The 21,618-nt window shown below is 32.7% G+C and overlaps 1 protein-coding gene across 1 annotated transcript; it reads right to left on the bottom strand.

Annotated features, from left to right (window-relative positions):
* Positions 1–4,080: 4,080 nt before the first annotated feature.
* LOC148283051 (homeobox protein abdominal-A homolog) lies at positions 4,081–20,245 on the bottom strand (the record flags this gene model as incomplete). The annotated part of the gene is given in 3 exon segments (XM_088224139.1): positions 4,081–4,125; positions 19,628–19,811; positions 19,814–20,245. Coding segments are annotated over 3 exon segments (529 nt in total), but the record flags the coding sequence as incomplete, so codon positions are not given.
* Between the last annotated feature and the right edge of the window lie 1,373 nt (positions 20,246–21,618).

Genomic DNA, 21,618 nt, shown 5'->3' with positions numbered 1-21,618 from the left:
CAGTTCTTCTTCGACTCAAAAACTTTTTCTACAGACTTTATTCTTTACTAGGCAATCTCGTTTTTACAATATTATTCGCACAAATTGTGTGTTGATTTACAGATTGGGGCATTACTTGATTATTTAAAGTTTTAGTTTAAAACACCCTTAACTCTTAAAAGGCTATGCTACGAAATTCCTTTACACGCGGTGATATAACTTCGTGTTACCTCAAGCAAAAGATAGAACATTCTGATTTACATGCACTTAAAAAAAACCATAGTGACATACTGTTAAATAATTACTTTTCCATACATAAAAATTATAATACAATTTACGCCTGTTACAGCAAAATAAATTAAAAATCGTAAATTCGCCGGTCATATAACTAGCGCGCACTTCCGCTTACTACTAATAACCGACTAATGAAATTTTTATTTTTTTATCTTTTTTCTCTTTACAAACACCGGCCATAAAACAGCGTTTCTGTCTTCCTTGTTATAAGTTCTATTCTTGAGCTTTTCCTTATACGGTAAAAAAGTTTTATTCTGGTATTTGCATCACTTTTATTCGTATAATTATTAAAATGTAGAAATGTTCTAAATAATAAGAAGATAAAAAAAAAGAAATAAGTGACGTACTTAAAAACCGAAAAACGTTTTTTTTGTTTAGGTAATAAAATCTAAACACAAAGCTTATATGAGAATTGGCACGTGAGCTTCGATAGAACACATCGGATAATTGGCGGTTTTATTGGACCATTTACGGAGAAATTGCCCAAACTGGTACCCATTTACAACCAACATAGACACATGTTTTACAACATGGAGGTTACAAGTTTTATTACCTACTCAAAGAGACAATAAGCCAATTACGCTCTCACTAATATATATTAGGTATATGCTGGATTATTTTTGCCAAAAATAATACAACTAAGCAAAAAATGCTATTGTTTCAAAAAATCTATAATTCAAAATCATTATTAAATTTAGATTATTTTTAAGAGGTTTTCATAGCTTCCCTCGACTAGAATTTCCCTTTTAGTCAATGAAAATTTAGACGCACTGTAACTTGTTTTCACCCACGCCCACATGCCCACAAATCACATGACTAAATTGAGGAACGAGGAAGTTCAGTGCTACGGAAAATTAGATACGTAAAAATAAAAAAATAATAATTTCGGCTCAGTTAGAAAGTCCGTAACGTTTTTTTTTAACCGCTGGACTTTCTCATTCTTTCGCATTTGCCCAGAAATATTAGAACGCGGAATCTTATCCTGAAGATTCTGGAGTAAAGTTATCGTTAAACAACTAAAAGATCCATCTTTGCAATTTTCGCTATTCTTATTAGCTGTAAAATATCGTGTGGACATAATTGTTTTTATAAACATGTCCATGTATTTGCTATTAACATGTTTGAAGGAAAGTGTGTCTATTGATAAATAAATGCAATGTCTTTTGCAATATGGGAGCGGATAAGAATAAATAAAAACCATTTTAAACAAATAATAAGTTATTTCTATAAGATATTGAAATCACTTTAAAGACTGTGTACTTTTAGACTGACTAACTTCAAACGAATATCATACCAATAGTTTTGTATTTATTTTATTTATGTATTTCCAAAAATTAAAAAAATATCTGAAAATTTAATCAAATGATTGATGCCTAAACCATTTGAAAGGTGTCATTTATGAGAAATACTTCTATGGATGTTGTATTATCAAATAATTAAGTTATATTTTTTATGGCAATTATTTTATGTAGACATTAAACTTATAAGCTTTAAGACTTTTTTATTTACGTTGTAATGTTTTTTTTTATATAAACAAGAAAGAAAAAAAAACCCCAAAATAATGTTATTATTATAACAGCACAAGAAACAGTGTTGCGTTGTAAGGAGGTCTCTTGTTTTGCAATTTGTGCAAAGCGCTTGAATGGGAGACGGGAGAGCCTAAGAAATAGGTCTCAAGCCCGTATGCTAAGTATGAGAAAACTGGGGAGAATTGTATGCTAATGTTGAATTTTTCACTTCTTAATTTCGTTTCAATTTTCACTAGAATTCTGTGCGCTCACACAAATCCAGCGGAAAACATGCTACAAGATTTCTTCCTCAGATTGATTGATTGATTCATTCTGAGTTCTGTTTAAATTTCTGTTATTTTCTTTGTTTAATTCTCTTCGTCCTGGCGGATGAAGAATAGAATAATGTGTTTTGTGTGTGAAAGAGAACCAGAACCGTGGTTTTCTTTTACTATTTATATATTTTTTTAAAAACTATTAGGGTTACATGTAAATATTATAAGGTCGTCATATTTTGTCTCGTCTAGTTAGTGCAGCCATCAATGTTTGTGCTTTTTAAGCTTAGTTTTAAATTTGTCTCCAATGTAAGTTTTCAAAAATTAAAGGCAAGTCATTGTAATGATTAAGTCCATTGTATAGTATTTTTCGCTGTCCAGCGTTTGTCTTTGCTTGTTTAATGTGTTAATGTTGTTATGTCTGGTATTATGTGTGTGTCAGCATTTTTGGTCAATGTCTTTTATGTTACTCAATACAATTTTGTTCACGATTTTTACCATCTCAATTTTATACTCAATGGCCACTCTTAGGTAAAAATCCCGAAAATGGAAACCGGGTGAAAATAAATCCGCCTCTTTGTGTAGCAATTAACCCATTCGCCTACCATTCTTGAAGTCCTAGGTTCTATTCCTTGCAAGATGGAAGTGACATTTTTTAAAGGTTTTTTAAACTGCGTTATTTTATTGTTCCTGAAATCTGACGTGTAGGACGAGTCACCTTCAAATAACAAATGATCTCAATACGGCTCACATGGTTTACCAATTTAGTGCCCTATACACCGGTGCGGAAATGGTGAAAATGATGATGATAAATTTTCAGATCAGTTTAATACGCAGTAAGGTTTGTCCTTAATTTTTGAGGAAACGGAACTAGCCTTGGATACGAAGATAAGTAATCAGATTTTAATTTTAAGATATCTTTTAGACTCTTCGATAACTAATAAATTTGCCATTAGCAGTGGAAGGAGAATATTGGAAAATACCTTGACGCATTTTATATTCTCAGATTGAGTATTCAAAGTTTTCATTCCCCGTTGAAAACTATGTTAAATGTTGTCCAAGGTTAAATTCTAACTTTATTCATTATTTATTATTAAGCATTAGTTCATTGGTTGGCGTTTCACGTACATAAAATATGTCAAGTAGGTATCAATACTTAAGTACACAATACATATTATGCGTAATGTGAGTATCACGTAGGTATCACGTTAGATTTGTCCACTCCCATGTCTCCTACAATGACTCATACCTTATATAATTTTTGAATATAGAAATTAATCTGACCTTTAAACAAACGTTAATTTTCCTCTTATTTTCACTGCGTCAAAAATAACACCAATAATGAAATTTATTTTATTTTATGAAATTTATTAAAAAAATTGTGTTTTTAAAATATATCCAAATTTGATCCCGCAGCATTTAAAATGGAGGAGAATAAATATCTAATATCTTTATTTTTCTAGATTCTGAATAAAATGTTTTAAGTCGATTTCATTGCCAATTAAAGTGATGAATGGATAAATTAATACAAGTTAAATATATAAAAAAACTGTCAGCTGATTAAAATAAACGTCGTCCATTAATTATGAAACTTTAGAGCAATTATTTATATTAAATGCAATAATGTATTAAATAAAGATAACGTTTATATTAATTTATCTTCAATTAAGAGGTTTTACAAAGACAATGTTGTTAACAGTCATTAATTAAGTATATTGAAAAATGTTCTTAAGAAATAATATGTCATATTTAAAAAGTCTAAATTTAAGAAGTATTCGATGAATTTAAGTCAATTTAAGTCCCGAAGAAGAGAAAATAACCTTAAAACCTATTGACGTATAACTCAAAAGTTATACAATTTTAATTGTTTTCGATTTTTTAATGCAAAAAATACGAAAACTAAGCTCCGTTAATATAGATTTTGTTCTGATGCACGTTGAATAATAATTTCAAGACACAATATACACAAGTGAAATAAATCTTAATTATCTTAAAACTATAAAATAATGAAATTTCATATGTACCGTTGAACTCACCGCACACCACGCGGTCGAAGGGGCTCATCCAATCTGAAAAGTGGAAATCTGTTATCAATTAAGCAGTTTGTTTCTTTTCCTGTAAACTTAAAATAGAAAAGCCGTACAAGCATATAGAAACACATGCAAAAGTATAGGGCACATACAGTAAGAATAAAAAATTATGGCACTAGCATGCAAACCAATTTTTATTATATTTAAGTTCAAATATATTATGAAAAAGGGTATTCAAATTAATTAAGTACAACCTGCTGATAAAACAAAAATTAAAACATGAAAATAATAGGACACAACTGTATTTTTTTATGCCTTATAGAAGATGCGACAACATAAAAACATAAAATATCTGCACATAAAATGCATTGGCTGCTCAATAGGTATAGTCCGCAATGGAACAAATGACATTGTTAATTTGAATATTCTACCTGTATATAAAAAAAAAAACAAGCAAAATCCCTCTTCAAACATGAGCATCTTGCTCCATTAGAAAGGTAGAAACGTTAAACATAAAATTATAATATGTATTTGTAGAAAAAATATATAAACTTTTTGTTGTATAAAATCGTTGTTTGAAAGAGTGAAAATTAAGTTCAAAAAATTAATTTCTTTAGTAAAGTAAACTGTAAAAACCCCTGTCGCCGTTTTTCAGTTTTCGAATTCGTGTTAGAAAACGACAGGTGAATAATTCATCGACCCAACTTATCGGCCTCGCGTAATAGTCAGCACGTCTGCCTACCATGCAAGAGGTCTCGGGTTCGATTCCCGATACGGTTGACATGAAACATTTATTTAAAAGGATGATTTTACACAAAAATAGGGAAATTGGATATAAAAAACGTTTTCTTGCGCGCTGAAAAGATTAGAGTATTATACGGCAAAGTTTCTCAGATTACTAAAAAATATTTTAACTAAAACGAATTACTTAGAACGACGTCACTAGTTTATAAAAATCAACCAATGATAAGAGAGATTGTGGAGGATTTCCGGTTTATTTACCATCAACCGACCAATCGGCAAAACTGACCTAGAAGAAGCGGAAGAAGGACATCACATGCGGATTAATTTCAGAAATACTAAACTTTTAAAAATTATAGGGCTGATAATATACGATTAAAAAAAAAAAATTGTCCTAATTTTCTATTCTATTAACAAATGTCTATTAACAGATGTCCTTTGTAGCGTTTTGTAGCTGCAAGACGTTTGGTAATATTAGCTTTGATAATATGTAAATTATCTAACGAAATTGCTCAAAACGGTTATCTCTCATCAACTTCAGGTTGCCTGGAAGAATTACTAGACAGTTTACCACTGTTTTATAGCAACAATTCGCAGACAGTGTAAACTTGTAATGCTGTATTAAATAGACTCCAGGAACCCGGCAATAGTTATTCCCACAAATCGGATATATATTTAAAAGTAGGTGTGGGGTATTGTTCTTATAGAACAAACCTACTGAACATTTTTAAAGACGGTGAATGGTAATTACACCTTTAGTATAATTACTTTAAGAAACAGTAGTTTATTTAATTGTTACATTTATTTTTAAATTGTTTATACTTCTACTGAATGTGTTTTATAATTTTTGTTTCTAAATCTTGGGTAAAAAGTAATGTACGAGTATGTTTTTTTTTTAAATATCTATTCGAAATATTCATGTAAGTAAATAATAGTATTTAACTACTTACCGAATCGAATCGTTAAGTGGTTAAATAGTAATATTTAACTATCGAATCGAATCGTTAAGTGGTTAAATAGTAATATTTAACTACTTAACGATTCGATTCGCGGACTATCTCTTCGTTCTAGTAACGAGAGAACCCTTTTAATACCCTGTCATCGCTCTATTTTTTTTGCCTCCTCTTTCACAGTAGTAGCCGCTCGATTGTGGAATAATCTACCCACTAATGTTAGAGACGCCCCTTCTTTATTTACATTTAAGTCAAGATTGAAATGTCACTATCTAAATATTTAAATTGTTCCTTTATCCTTCTTCTTTCCTTCCCATCCCCTCTCCTCTCTTTATAGTGAGGTGTTATTTTTTTTAATGTATTTTTATTTTGTTAATCTTTGTTTTTAATTTTTGTATAAAATTGTAAGATTCAATATGTCCATGTATTTATAATTTTCTCAAACTGAACGGTTTGGGTAGGTAGGAAGAAATTGCCTTAAGGCAATATGCCCGCCCTTATATGTATATTTATTGTATATGTATATAAAGTGTCAAATAAATAAATAAATATTTACTAACATGAATAAAAATGTTGGACCATAAAGTTAATGTTTTGCACATAAAATATATACCAAATATGTTCGAATATAAAGATTTGTAAAAGGCAATTTCGCAGTACTTTTAATGTCAATAAAAAATTTTAAAAAACATAACTCATCTAATTTAGACTTTAATAAGGGTCTAGATTTTTAATTGGTTTGGCGCTATGTAGCTGCAGGGTATGTTTTTATCTAGAATTAATCTGTAATTTTGTTAAAATCCCGCCAATCACTTTATTTGTAAAATATAAATAGGGGCTAGATTTTCAACCGTCCGTGCGTTCTGTAGCCGCAAGACATGCTGTAATCTAGCTTATGTAAATTTGTAAAATTTTGTATAATTGGAAACGGGGAAATGAATCCCATTCGCCTATGCCCTCTGTAGCTGCAAGACGTGTGGGGATATTTATTGTTCAGCACCGTTGAGGTTATATTCACGAAAATGGTGCTGAAAAATTATCCGGAGTAGTAATAATAATAATGCGCCATCGCAAACTTTTTGTCAAAGAACTGAATGCATGAAAACACTGGTAAATTTAAATGACTCTGTAAAAATAATTCAATATTTAACCATCTTTGCATAAACGTTTTTGTAAACGTAGGCAACATGAATTGTAAAAAAAAATGTATTGATAATGTTAGCAAATATGTGTAAGTATATAATCACTTGCCAGATTTTCTATGTTTACTGGTTTCGAGACGTACTCGTCTCTTCATCGGGACAGAAATTATACTAACGCAGAAATCGCACTGCATGGTGGTGTAATTAGTCTCGGGAAAGTCTCGAAACCGGTAGGCACAAAAAAGTCTGTAAATGGTTACATACCTGAAAATATAGACTTACACTTGTGGAGATGTTTGACGCCAAATTAATGGTTTAAATATTGATAATATGTTTAGTTTTATCAAATTAAAGATGTTAATTAAGGAGATAATAAATAAATCTAATCTCTTACATTCCCGCAAATTTTCGTGGGAATGTCAGCCAAGATTTGGAGAGCTTACAGTCATAGATATAAAAGATGATAGATAACGAGGTGAAATAGCTATATTTTTATACTGGGTATGTAGAAAAGTCATCTACGTTTCCTCCGCCCGTATTCACAACCAGCCAACATACATTTGACTGAAGGCCAACAAGTGATATGAAATTAATCAGAATTCGCGATTTGACGCGTTCATAATGAAATATGCCAATTAGCAAATTACCCAATAACGAAGAAATTCAGTGGCTTTTTATTTTTTAATAGACTATTAAACTAAACCATTGTTTTTTAAATATATTTTTATGTATCGTATTATCACGCTAGGATTTTTAAATGTTTTGTAATTTTGAAATCCACTCCGCCGGTGACGTCACAAGTTCTAGTCGCTTATACGAGCGTGTGGGAAATCAATGTATGGCAGTGTAAGGGTAAATGGAACGCCACACACATCTATCCTGGCATATATTTCGTAAAGCGACGACGCCGACAGTTTAAATCAATCTATATAAATAATAAATATACTATTTATTCAAATAAAAGAAATATGGACAAAACGAGGAGATAGTGGGAAGGAAAAGAAGGAACTTTATAAGGAGTAGTGAAGGATGAATGAAGGAAAGTAGAAGTGGAAAATTGTATTTGATTTAATGATTAAGAACAAGAAAAGAGACAAAACGTCTATTCTGTTATTCTGAATCAAGCCCATCAGTTTTCTTCTGTTCCTATTATATGGAGTGTTAAATATATCAAGACTATAAAAATTCTTGTTAAATGCTTCACATATATCAGACAGTCTAGTTGGTTTGGAGGGGACACAGTTTTTAGTAGTTATACGATAAAAAAACCTTGATTTGCATTATTGCGTACTAATTATTTTTTATTGTTTTCAAGTGAGCAAAAATCTACTCATTTTTTTTCAATTAAAATGATAAAATATTAAAGGAAAAAATTGAAATATTTGTTTTCATAAGGGTGACCATATTTTAAATACAAAATGTGACCAATTATAATACTCTGCAGAACGTCTCGCATAATGCTTATTAGATGTATCAATGAGTTTTACGACGCAATGTCATGTTGAATTGAAGTGAGCCATAAATCATTCGGACAGTAAAAGTAGGTACTAACATCAATAAAAATGTATATTGTTCCCTACATTACAATGTAAATGCAATTACCTACGCGCATTTTAATCGTCTGGTTTTTTTAATTCTTTTTCCGCCATTGCATTTGTGGTTTTGAAAATAAAATAAAAATATCAGGCATGCTACTTTAAATGTAGTCACAAATCGACAATACAATTAGAATTTAATCTAACTGTATTTAACCAACATCGTATTTATTTTCTGTGAATCCATTGGTGATAAGCTTTTTTAAGACCGAGTTAGCAAAACAAATATTTTCGTCAGTTTCATTATTTTTTTATTTTTTTTCAAGTGGAGTTATACGGGGTGGCCCAATACAAGTACCAATCCTTCTTTTGTTTTTGACATTTTTTTCACTAAATTCCAGGTTAAGAAAGCTGTGCCATCTATTCTGCTCTCTTAGAGGCATTCTGGATATTGGCACTCTCAGAAGTGTGTACTTTGCTCTGTTTTAATCCACTGCAACCTATGGAATAGCTGGCTGGGGGGGTTGTGCGGCATCTATTTTAAAGCCTCTCATAATTTCACTGAAACTATTATTGAGAATAATATTCCGGCGCCCTCCAACCTCCAACATACCCCTTCAGAACAGCTGTTCTAATACATGAAGGTGCTGGATATGAAACAACTGTACCTAAAAGAAGCACTTACACACTTCTGGTTGAACAATAGGGAGAGGTCTCAGCAAAATGTCCGTACAAGGTTTTCCCAGAGCGCGAATTATATCATACCCAAAACCCATACGACTTTTGCTCAGAGACATCTCTCATTTATCGCACCGAGAGTATTTCATATTTTGGAAGAGCGTATTAAGCTCTCGCGGACAAAAACTATTTTCAAGAAAGGAGTTAAGGACTGGATTTTCCTTAGTAGCAGGGATTTGAGTAGGAAACTCCTAGATGATTTTTAGAATATTTGAGTTTAGTGTTTACCATATTGATGTGCCATAATACATGTTTTCAAAATATTTTTTTCATGTTTCTGATCCTATATTTGTGGCTATATACTCATGTGTCTGTGTCAACTATTTTTTTAATTTTTTTATTATTGAAATTTTTTTCACATAAGCATTCTTTTATATTTTTTTAAATTCCCGCCAAACTGCAAAAGCAGTTTTTTTGCAGGGATTTCTCTCTTTAATCATTTTGGTAACACAATATAATAATGTTTACATAAAATATAAAAAAATCTTAAATATATCAATAAAATAAAAGTTTAAAAAAATAAATACAAGTAAATCAAGTCGTTTTTGATAACGAAATATATAAAAAATAATACTCGAATTACTCTTCCCATCTCATCACAGGACTTTTAGTCCCATGGAGTTGGGACTTATGTCTCAAATAATGAACAATAAACTGATGTATGTAAATAAATACATTGTACATAGATACAGAACATAATAATTAGTGGAAATTTAGGTATATTTTAGGTATTTGTAAATATTGCATTTTTTATCGCAGTAATGACTGTTGTTGCCTTTAAACAAATAAAATAAAACATTGGAAATAACCTGACCTGTTAAGCAAATGATATTCCAAAGAGATTTTTCTTAGACATAATATAATCTAACATCTACCTACAGACTACGTAGGTAGGTATAGATACTTATTACGTCTGGGTCCACAAAGCACTTACTTTGTATCATGAGAAGTAGGTAATATTTTATTTAAAAGTAAGTAGTTATGATTAGAAGAATTGTTAATAGGATATTAAATTGAGCTCAAGGCCAAATACATCATTGAAACAACTCACTATGTACATATGGATGTATACATGTAAGCCGTAGTTGTTGGCAAACACCCACAATACATACTAAACATACAATTTATAATTAACAGGTGTTGGTAAGGAAATAGATCAATATAATACTAAAAATAAATTTATATATTGCTCCACCCGAAATTGTAATTTCGTTGAGAAATCTTATAGTTATGTAGCATTTTCTAAAAAATAATTGAAATCATAAAATATTAATCAAATGAATATACATAAAACGACTTTGTTTTGAACTACTTATTTTCTTTTCCACCGACCAGTTTTAAAGCTAATTGAGAATTAAAATTTCCTTATGTTGAAATTAAAATTAGATGTCTTGGAAATCTTAGAAATGAAAAAAGCGATTCATAATGAGAAAAAATAATTAATAGCCAAATAAACTATATTTCTTTTGATTCACTTCCGTCTAGTTTTGAAGAACGTACCTGTATAATCACTGTTAAAATAAAATAAGATAAGAATCATTAGTTAAGTCTACAAAGAAGCTGGTATGGCTTTAAAACCGGTTGGTAGAATAAAGAAAAATGAAAAAAGAAGTAGTTAAAAACAAAGTTATTTTATATTTATTTAAATAGTGCATCAGATATAAATTTAACTTGAAATAGTTGGTTATAAATTTTGATTTCATTGATTTCGGCGCATATACAAAATAAAATGCGGATTTGGTTTTATAATTAAAATCTAAACGTATCAAATCATTATTTTAATTCAATGAATGTACGTCAAATGAAAACATAGGTATCTGAATCTATATTTAAATAAACTATTTTTTAATGTGTAGTGTTTTTTTTTTTTTTTTTTATTACTGTTAAATTTTACCAATTTGAACTACAATGGTTGAATTTTTTATATATTGTATTATTTTGTTTCTTTTTTTAAATATTTTGTAAACTTGCCAAACACAAGAGCCTGACTCTTTTTTGGCAATTTCAACCTTAAGTTCCATTTTTTTAATGTGTAATGTTTTTTTATGCTAACAATAGTTTTTATTAAAAAAAAAAAAAAAAAATATGCAAGTTTCTGATTTATTTTTAAAAACAGCTCTGAAACCATCTTAAAATTATTTATTTCAATGAAAACTACAAATCACAATGCGGCAACAACAACTGTCAAAAGCAGTCCGTAATAATAATAATTATACATTAAAATATGACCAATTTACAGCCCACCGTTTTGTGATCATTTCAAAAATACAGCGCTTAGCAACAGTTTGTCAATGTTAAACAAAAAATTATTAAAAGTTTTTCCTTAAATTTATATTCAATGATTTGACACAAAAATGAAATAATTTTAACCTAGTTAGTACAAAGCTTTATTTCCTGAAACAAAGAACCTCTGTGCATTTAAAAACTGTGAAATAAATTAATGAATATGTAAATATATAAGTACCAGATGCTGTTTTTCTTGAGTATTTTTTATGTCATTTACAGCAGAGTTAATAACTTCTTCCGTAAGATTTATAGCGAGACCTTATTTTTAACAAACATGTTTTAGTATCCAGAATTTATTTTTGATATTTTAATGGCGTTTATAGGCGGAGAGTCGTGCGTTCGTAAATTATTGTTTAACACAAAAAATTGTTTTTTTAAACAAGAAGTAAAATTAAAAACGAATTCGAAACGTCTAGGAAATCAAAATATTGGACCTCTAGCGGCAGTTAAAAGAAAGAAAAAACCCATTAAAATAAATTTACGCACTTCAACTTAATTTTACGTCAATGAATTTCATTTAAGAAATTATAAATTCAGACTTGCGAAACTAAACTTTGGTAGTGGTTAGGTATATAATTTGACTTGTGTTTATAAGTATGTATATTCCCACTTTCGTAGAGTAACAGGAGAAACTTTACGCATTTTTTAACTTTATTGATTACGGGCTGAATCCGGCAATGCTTTGCTATTGCTAGATTTGAGTATATATACTCGTATATAGAATAAATTAATCGAAAGTTCGATTTCAATAATTGTATTTAGTTAAAAATTAAATATGTATGGATACATTATTCTTCTTGTGTTTCGGTTTACATAAATTGTGAGGACAGAGAATTTTTATAAATAGGTATTCGAACATTGTTTTCCTGTCACTGTTTTGCAGATGCCTCCCGAATACTGTACAAAAAAGACAACTGTATGTCACATCCTTTTATTGGAATAGACAAAATCGACGTTTCGCTGTCCCGTTTTCCGCACCTCAAAACTGAACCGAGTTTTTAATTTTAATTTTCTGTACGTTTTGTAATTTAAAAAAAATAGTTATCGTATTTGTTTACCGTGCGCCCGAAGACCGCAGATAAAACTGAACGTTTTCATAGGTTTTTGGAAGGTTCTAGTTCTCATAATAAACTATGCATTAATTAATCAAAGTTATTGAGACACGCCGTTGGAAAATACTTATAATGCCATAATCTAAGGTGAAAATACGAGAATACGTTTGTATGAAGAATAGTCACCCAGCGTTTCCTCTCAAGACTAAACATTATTAAGTATACCTACTTACAAAGTGTGCTTCATGATGCTTTTACGTAAGCAAAGAAACAGATTCAGAGTTCTTAAATAAAACCATCGACCTATTAATACATATAGGCGCACCGGGGACCCTCTAAAATTATGACACTTAACTCATGCCTAAACGCTCAGTCCTACCCCATGTATTTGTTATTTAACTGCCTGCCTAGTTTTGACGTAAGCTTGACATTTAATTTGAAACCGAAATGCTTCGTTGTGATGTGAAAGCGTGTAAAAATCGTTCGGATTGATTAGGAAAAAATGGTGTAAATTGTCATTGGTAAGTAGGTACCTAGGTACTTGTTTATAGTTGAATGCCAAGACTTTAAATAATTCGTTTTCAAATATTCAATTATTTTTCCAAATAATATCAAACTTTGCTCTTCTCACAAACGGGGGTGCACTCGATTTAGGAATGCGATTTTAAAAAATGTATTGAATGTCAGTTAATATTATTTTAGTATAACCAAAAATCCACTAAAAATGTATAAATTGGTAAAAATTGTAATGAATTTATAGAAATAATCTGATTGGGATTCATTAAAAACGAATGTTGTTTGTAAATATTCAAGAACATTTTTTTTAAACAAAAATACATCCTTCCATTTTTTTGTTTAAGCATTCTCAGTGAATGCAGCCCTGGTAAACGGCGAAAAAAACATTTACTCTCCTAACTTTATTTACTTGGTAAAATGAACATTTTAAAAGCTATATTTATGCGCATGGCAGAGATCTACATTTCGCTGAAAACCGCCCGTAAATCGGTCTAATAGTTATTCAGTCTATCGAGGACATACATACAAACATTGCCTTTTATAAACATGTATATTATTATTTTTTAAAGGAATAACCCGTTAAGCCTTATTTTAAGGCTTGTCAGCAGGTGGGATAAAAGGGATATGGAAGGAGGTAATGAAAAATACACCACAACACCCAGACCAATTTAAAAAAAATCTTTCTTGGATTTTATTCTTGCAACAGGCGGATTCGAACCTGCGACGCCAGTTTCACAGTTGGCCGTCAAACCAACTGCGCCACGGCGCCTGTCATATATATATATATAAATATAGATTTGATATGATGTTTGAAGTTCATATTCGTATGCACACCCCATTTTGAGAACCTACGTCGATACTTATACAACCTTCTCAAAAAGTAAATTGTAAACGTACCTACATAATTTTTATTTTTACAAACCTGTCTAGGTGCCTAGTATGTACTCATTTGTTCTAATAGACCTTAGCAATCTAAAATGCCAAGATATTTTCAAAAAATATGCATGGCGTTTTGAAGAGTAAATGCCTAACTTGAATGGGTAACAAATAATGTAGAGTAATTATAAAGTTAAAATAAATAATTTAATAAAGGTAACATTAAATTTATAAAACTATCTACCTGTGTTGGGTGAGAAAGATTCGTTTAAATTTCTCAGTTAAAATAGAAAACTATGAATAATTCTCTAAAAATACAGCTATAACGGCATTTTAGAAAGTTTGACACCAGATTATAAACCGCATTAAGTATTTAAAATGGCGATGCAAATTTTTAGTGGGCTGGTAGTTAATTAGCTATTTATATTCTGGCATACTAAGTTGTGGTTTTACGTACCAAAAACCATTAAAAATCGAAGGTTTATTTATCTTAATGACAGGACTTCTTAGATTTTCCATTTACATGAGGTAAATCATAGAAATTTAAACAGAGCTGAACTAGAAAAATTAATGAACCGACATCTGAATATCACGTCAAAATCTTTTTATTTCGATTTAGATGACTCAATATAAAATAAATACATATTTATTTTTTTAATAAATATTTTAGTTCTTATTATTTATCTAAACATTTCAATTTTAGAGTACATTTTCAATTAGTTGTAAATAACTCATAATTAGATAATGGAAACCATGCAGTGGGGTAGAGCGGGGTACGAACTTTAGACCTCTGATCCGTGAGTCTGCGACCTAGCCACGGGGCCACAATCCGGTTCAAAGCAAGAGGTTTTAATATATTATGAGTTAATAATAAATTATATTGCATACATTTTTATGTGTATTACCTAAATACTTAGTCATTATTGTTAAATTGTTAGAAAATGCGCGCGTTAACGCGCTCTCCGTTTTTATGCTCGGAGGGCCGGCCATACAAAAATAGCGCATAAAGAGGCGTGCCTTTGTACGCGCTTTACGCGTCGGGGTCAAGTATATTCCAAACAAATCTATACTTCGTACACTCGGAGACATCTGTTAGAAGCTTGATTAAATACTAGGACACGAGATATTATTAAAATTATTGACACGACAGCGGTTCAAGAGAGTTTTGAAAAATTGCCTAAAATTTCGTTGCCAGCTGGGAACTGCCCCAGCAATACTAGGCGGCACAGAAAAAGGTTTAACTGTTTTAAACGGAATAAACTACATTGCAAATATATTGAAAATAGACATTAAAATACTTATGGTTGAATAATTTATAGATTTTTATTACGGTATTTTTTATATTTTTTATATTGTTACTGTATATTTTATGTAAGCTTTTAAAAATAACTTTTGAGTTGCTAGAATCCCATTCGTCTATGCATTTTTTTCAGGAAGAAGTTTGGTAATATTAGCTTTTATATCACGTAAATAAAATTTAGTAGGATTAAAATTTCCAACCACCTATGCGCTTTATAGCTTTAATCTAGATTTTTTATAGTAATTAGTCATTTAAAAAAATGTAAATATAGGCTAGATTTCTAACCGTCTAAGTGCGGTTCACGTATGAGCGTTCCTGTAGCTGCAAGACGTGTTGTAATACAGCTCCTATATATTATTAAAATTGAACGTAGAAGTTTGAAACTAGGATCCTAACTGCCGATGGCGTTAATTCGCTCTGTGGCTGCAGGACGCTTTGAGATATGTTTTTTAGCGCTCTTCAGGTGATTTTCACCAATACGGCACTTTAAAATTTATGCAGAATAAATAAAATCCCAAAGATAGGTAGATTTACCTAAAACCGGTAGGCACGAGCGAATAATTCAGCGCAAAGAAAATTAATAGAGACTGATGTCTGAGGCGGTTCTGTACCCACTAACATTTTCAGAAGATAAATGTTCACTCGTGTACCTAAGACGTTCCTACCTACTTACCAATTTATCTGGCGCTAATTTACTATGACATTTTCTTATTGCGCAAAACTTATATGAAAGTTTTACTCGTCTTTTACATAGACTGGCAGGTACATACATACACAAAAACCCGATTGATAAATATTTTACAAACGGAGAATATTTTTTTTTAAATTGATTACTATATTCATAAGCCAGTGGCGAGCCGTGCTTTATTTTATCGGTAATCTATTAAAAATATTCATTAATTTGTACTACATATAAGTACTTACATAACATGTAAGTAATGTAATAATAAATGACTATTTTTTTGTGGTTCTGTGAAAATCAACTCAAACAACAATTATTATTAACCACGCGATAAACGTGGATTTATTCTACACCATTTTAATACAATACTTGTTCAAAAGTTTATTAACAAATACCGCAATGACATTCCGCAGATATTTCTATTATGATCTGTCATTGACAGTACTGTCAAGACTTGAGCACTGGCCGATTTCTTTTTAAATGAATAATGCCTAAAACGGCCACTGCGAACGCCACCTGTCCTATGTGACACATAATATGTCAACGGTAGCCCATCAAAGAAAAATAGTACTTCGGAAATAATGTTCGAAACACTAGTTTCCAAATAGAGAATCTTCTAATTATATTTGTAATCTGCATGTTTGTTTTAGTACTAAAAAAGCCGACTTGGGTTAAAGACGAAAAATACGGTGTACTTTTTTGTATGGAAGAATAAGCTGAGGTAATCGGCTAGTTTCATCGTTCAGTAAGAATGGGCTGGGCGCACTTCATAGATATTTTTTTGTAGAAAGATATAAACGGTGATTTATAATAAATGACAATTACTTTATTTTTTTCCCATAAACATGGTTACTATAATTTATTATTATTAAAAGTCAAATATAAGATACAGAGGTAAAGGAATTAATGACTTGTTATTTAAAAATAAAACTATTTAATTTTTTTTTAGATACGGCGATGGAATTACTGACAGCAGAGATAAACAAAATAGCCATTATAATATTCTAAAATAGCAATATTTTTTTCCTCATAGGTAATTATAGCACCTAAAATGACTCTGTTTACAAATATAAGGTACCTATGTCATATAACTGTATGAAGTAGGTATATGGTTCATTTGATGAAAACGAATGGATACAAATATTTAAACGCTGAATAAAAAGTTATTTAAAATGTGATTTGACGGGTAAGCTTAATGTTAGTCGCATAAACAATTCGTTATTGGTACTCAAAGGGTAATAAAAGGATCGTTATAAATTATAACTCGCTAACTATTCCTCGATTAACTTTATTATAGTTATTCTTCTGTTTATTAATAAATTCAATAAATTATTGTGCAATTTATTGGCCGTGTCATTTATAGTTAACCCTAGCAATCCTACGATGCCTACTCATTCTGCGCGCTAAGCATGTCTAAATAATTGTGAGTGGCTATTAAAAACTGCATAAAATCATTAAAATATAGTTTTGATACGTTTTTTGGCTAGCAGTAAATTTAATGTAGGTGTAACGTGACAGTATGTCTGAGATGGCCAATGGCCACATTTGTTGGTCCCATAGTTTTATGGCCGTGTTTGTATGGCGCATCAACATATTGTGTTTTTTTTTTCAATCAATAGTAATTTTTATTTTATTTGGAAAACTATACAATTTTCGATTTGAAATAATTACTTAAATAAACGTCCCGTATTAACTGGATTAACTTATAACTAATGATAATTAACTACGCTTAATCAAAAAATTTTAAAAGTTCAAATCTATCGTTATAATAAATGGTTAGTTTATTCGCGTTTTGTTGCTGGTAAATTGGTACTATCATAATCAGGGTACTAGTTAATAAGGCGTAAATTTTACTGTTTGTTTTAACATCATGATAACACCGCAATAGCTGTATAATTTAGTAGTGTATTAAATATTAGTTAGGTACAATAGGTATTTTATTATGTTTGAACAAAGATGGCCGAATATCCTGTTATGATGCGCGCGCCGAATTCATTTTTTTTTATATGGTATTTTAGTTGATTGAAGTGGAAAAATAGAGGGCATTTTTTTTACTGCCAAAAAAATAATAAACAATAACTACCACATTAAGTATAAATATAAATAGTAATGTCATCGTTATGCAAATGGTAAAAAAAAAAAGTAATTAATTATTGCTGTGGTGTACCTATAGTAATGAATATTTCAAAATCCGTAGGTAAATTTAAAAAGGTTATTTATGGAATATTTAGAAATTCGAATACCCCTGGATTTGCAGTATTGTGATTCAAATTTTTATTTTTTTCATGGTTAAAAATTATAAATTTATCTATTAATATCCGAACTATGATAAAACCTTATTTGGAAATAACATTTATAAACAAACATAATAGTCACCTATAGTAAAATTAGCTAAATATCTTAAGATAGACATCATAATGGTAGATAGTAGGTACCTAAGTAAATCTAACAATAAAATATTTTTTATCTGGTGTAGATCAACCCAGGTATTAATAAATAATTAGTTAATTGCAAATCATGTCTTACGCAGATATGCAAATCATGCATTTATTGATTTAATAATTTGGAATACAAGTAGTTTGTAATAACTAATTGTTATTGATGAATTACTAATTAATAATGTGATTCAATACCTAATTGAAACGAAGTGGTCATTCAATATCGATTGGGTTGTAATGATTAGGTACTAAAAACGATTATTTTAATTATTAGCTTCTATAAATAATAATATGAATCATAATGATCTGTTTTCCACATGAAAACACATAATTTTAAACAGCTTATTATGTTTGTTTATTTTATTTTAAGATCGTAAAACGTATCCAACAGTTTTGATTTTAAAAGTGCATAAATAATAGTTAGATAAAAGGGATTATCACATGCATAAGAAGATAGTGCAGGATAAGGAAAATACTAAAAATACTTCTACTCTAAAGGTGTTTTATAAAAATATATAACAATTGTAATTAAACGGGGTAAAAGTACAGACTACTTTTTAAGCCATAAAACATTACGTTATAAATTATTTTTATTTAAAGTTTTATATTTGCAAATATAAAATATATATTTGGCATTCAATTATTTTGGAAAGAAGTACATTTAAAAAAAAAAAGAAGGTGTGTACCTTCTACCGAAACATTCTCAGCGCACATGGTGCAGGCAGTATTAACATTCCACTAGCGTACTGGGCTGTTAGTATTACAGCGGCCATTTTATACTCGAATAATAATTTTTACGACTAGGCATTTCAGAAATGTTATTCCGAGTTCTGTTATGTCATTAGAATCGACAATGAAGAATCAGACTAACCTTCAAAATACATGAAAAATGTTTTAAAAAAAACTACCAGCAAACTAATACTTTTAAACTAGAAGCTAATATTGTAGGGGAGAAGGTTCGGAAGGTGGAAAGGAACACACGAGGATCTAAGTACTAAGTACGGGTCAACAACACAGCCAACTAAACACAGATCTAGAGAAGGGATGAATGGTCTAAAAGCACGGTTTCGGGAGAAAACTTTTCACTTCGGGTACTCGGGGCTCCGAAAAGCCTCTACATTGTGCACATTTCCCGTAACAACGATGCGACATGACACTAGGAAAGTGAGAGTGAGGGGCAGATAGAAGCGGAATGGTCCGTCCGGACGTCATCAAATGGCACACGGGGCGCGTGAGAACTATTTGATGGCGTCAGGAGGCGGGTGGTGAAGGAGGTACTGACCCGTGATGGACATCCAGGGGTAGCGGGGCAGGTCGGGCAGGGGCTGCGGGGCGGGGGCCTGCTGGGAGCACGAGCCCAGGGGGTCGGCGGAGGCGGCCGAGGCGGCGGAGGCCGCGGCCGCCTGGTGGTAGAACTGCGCCGCGGCGGCCATGCTGGCCGAGGCGGCCGAGACGGAGGCGCCGGCGCCCCGTTCTGGTGATGGCCCAGGTAGTTGACCACGGACTCCGCGCCCGGGTAGCGGCACGACTTGTCAGCGTCGGCCGCCGCGGCCGCCAGCGCGGCGGGCGGGAAGCCGCCCACCACGGGCGCGCCCCCGAACTGCTGGTGGTGCGGCACGTAGGGGTACATGCGCGCGGGCTGCGCGGGGGACCCCGCCCCCGCCCTGGGAGGAGAGCCGCCCAGCTCCAGCGCGCCCCCGAACAGGTTTCCGTGCAGCGGCTGCTGGTACTTGGGGAGCATACTGTCAATGATAAACTTGGAGCTCATGACTCCGGGGCGGCACGCGCCATGCCCCGGGGACGCGACGAGGGGGCGCGGCGGCGCGGGCGCGGGCGCGGGGCGCGGGCGGACGGGGACTCGCGGAGCGCGCTATCTCGTGCCGGGAGCCGTGGGCCGTGCGCCGTGAGCCGTGAGCGGTGCGGTCTGCTCGCGTGCCTCTCGCTATCCTCGCGGACTTCTAATGACCCGACCCGGCTCGTCTCGCGGCGGGCCGCCATGGCGCGCCCCCGCCCCGCGCCGCCGCCCTCGCCCGGCCCGGTGCGGAGACGAGAGAAGGAGCGAGACGGAGACAGCCATTTTTCAAACGGCCCACGTTCCCGCGATACCGAAAAACCGGACATTAACAGAAAACGGTTGTACTCGTTAATTCTTACCTGCGTTTCGCACATTAGAAAGAGATAACGGGTGTTCAGTCGAGGCCTGCCGATAAATAATGGCCGTGACAGCGGTACCCCCTCCGCCGCTATCCGACCAATGGTGGCGCGGCGCGCTCTTACCCGACCAATGCGGGCGTCCCCCGCTCCCCGCAAGTTCCCTCCGCGAGTCAGCGACGGTCGCACAGTGTGCACGAGTGGGTACCGGCGTGACACTGGGAACACGAGCGCCGCACTGTGCACTCGCGGGGCCCGCGGCACACGGCACACGCAGCAGCTATTGATGCCCTCGTTGAAGAACTAAATCAGCAATAAAACATTAAAAATATAACAAAATGCCCGTAACTATAATTAGGCCAGTATAAATATTCGCTTAGCGGCGATGTAATTCTCACCTACTTACGTACCTGGGTCCTGGAAGCGGACGGCGGAGGTTGAGTGGCCCGGTTTATGGCCGCCGTAGATAGTGCTACCACGAGGTTGTAGGGTGGCATAACTTTATGGTATTGTCATGTCTCCGTATGACATGTGTTATTGACCGATAATTTAACGCGTGATTTTTTTACGCATTCTTGAGTGGCGAGATTTCAAATGACCATTAGCTTTTTTTATGCACTCACACTTGCAGAAACACGAAGTATTTTACGACTGTATAAAAATAGGTACTCACGCGGTTTTTCCTGAATTTACGTACTTACATATTCTTAACTTCGCTTTCGATTACGTTTCTTTTGTCAAATATTGATATACTGTTAAGCGTGTTGTCCAGATGTTTATTCAAATACAATACATGTTTATGGAATTATTTTAAAAACTTATTTTGCTATTGTTTAATAATATGCAAGCTTTCACTTTCTATTATTTTATTTTATTTATTTCGAATACAAACTGATGTACAGGTTAAATGATTTTTTTTTTAAAACTATATAAAATGTATACATAGTAGGGCCTGCCATCCAATTATATGTATTCACTAAACTATTATATTGTATTTCAACTCAACACAGAGCAATTGTCCTTATTGAGTTATGGATGCGCTATTTTTTTTGTGACACATATGTATATTTATGAATAAATTATTATCAATTAACGTATTAAACAAGTAGTTACGTAGTCAAA

The sequence above is a fragment of the Micrasema longulum genome, unplaced genomic scaffold (assembly GCF_059751315.1).
Source record: "Micrasema longulum isolate JH-2025_06_02 unplaced genomic scaffold, ASM5975131v1 h1tg000266l, whole genome shotgun sequence".
Classification (NCBI taxonomy): Eukaryota; Metazoa; Arthropoda; class Insecta; order Trichoptera; family Brachycentridae; genus Micrasema; species Micrasema longulum.
This window is presented reverse-complemented; position numbering and strand designations above follow the sequence as displayed.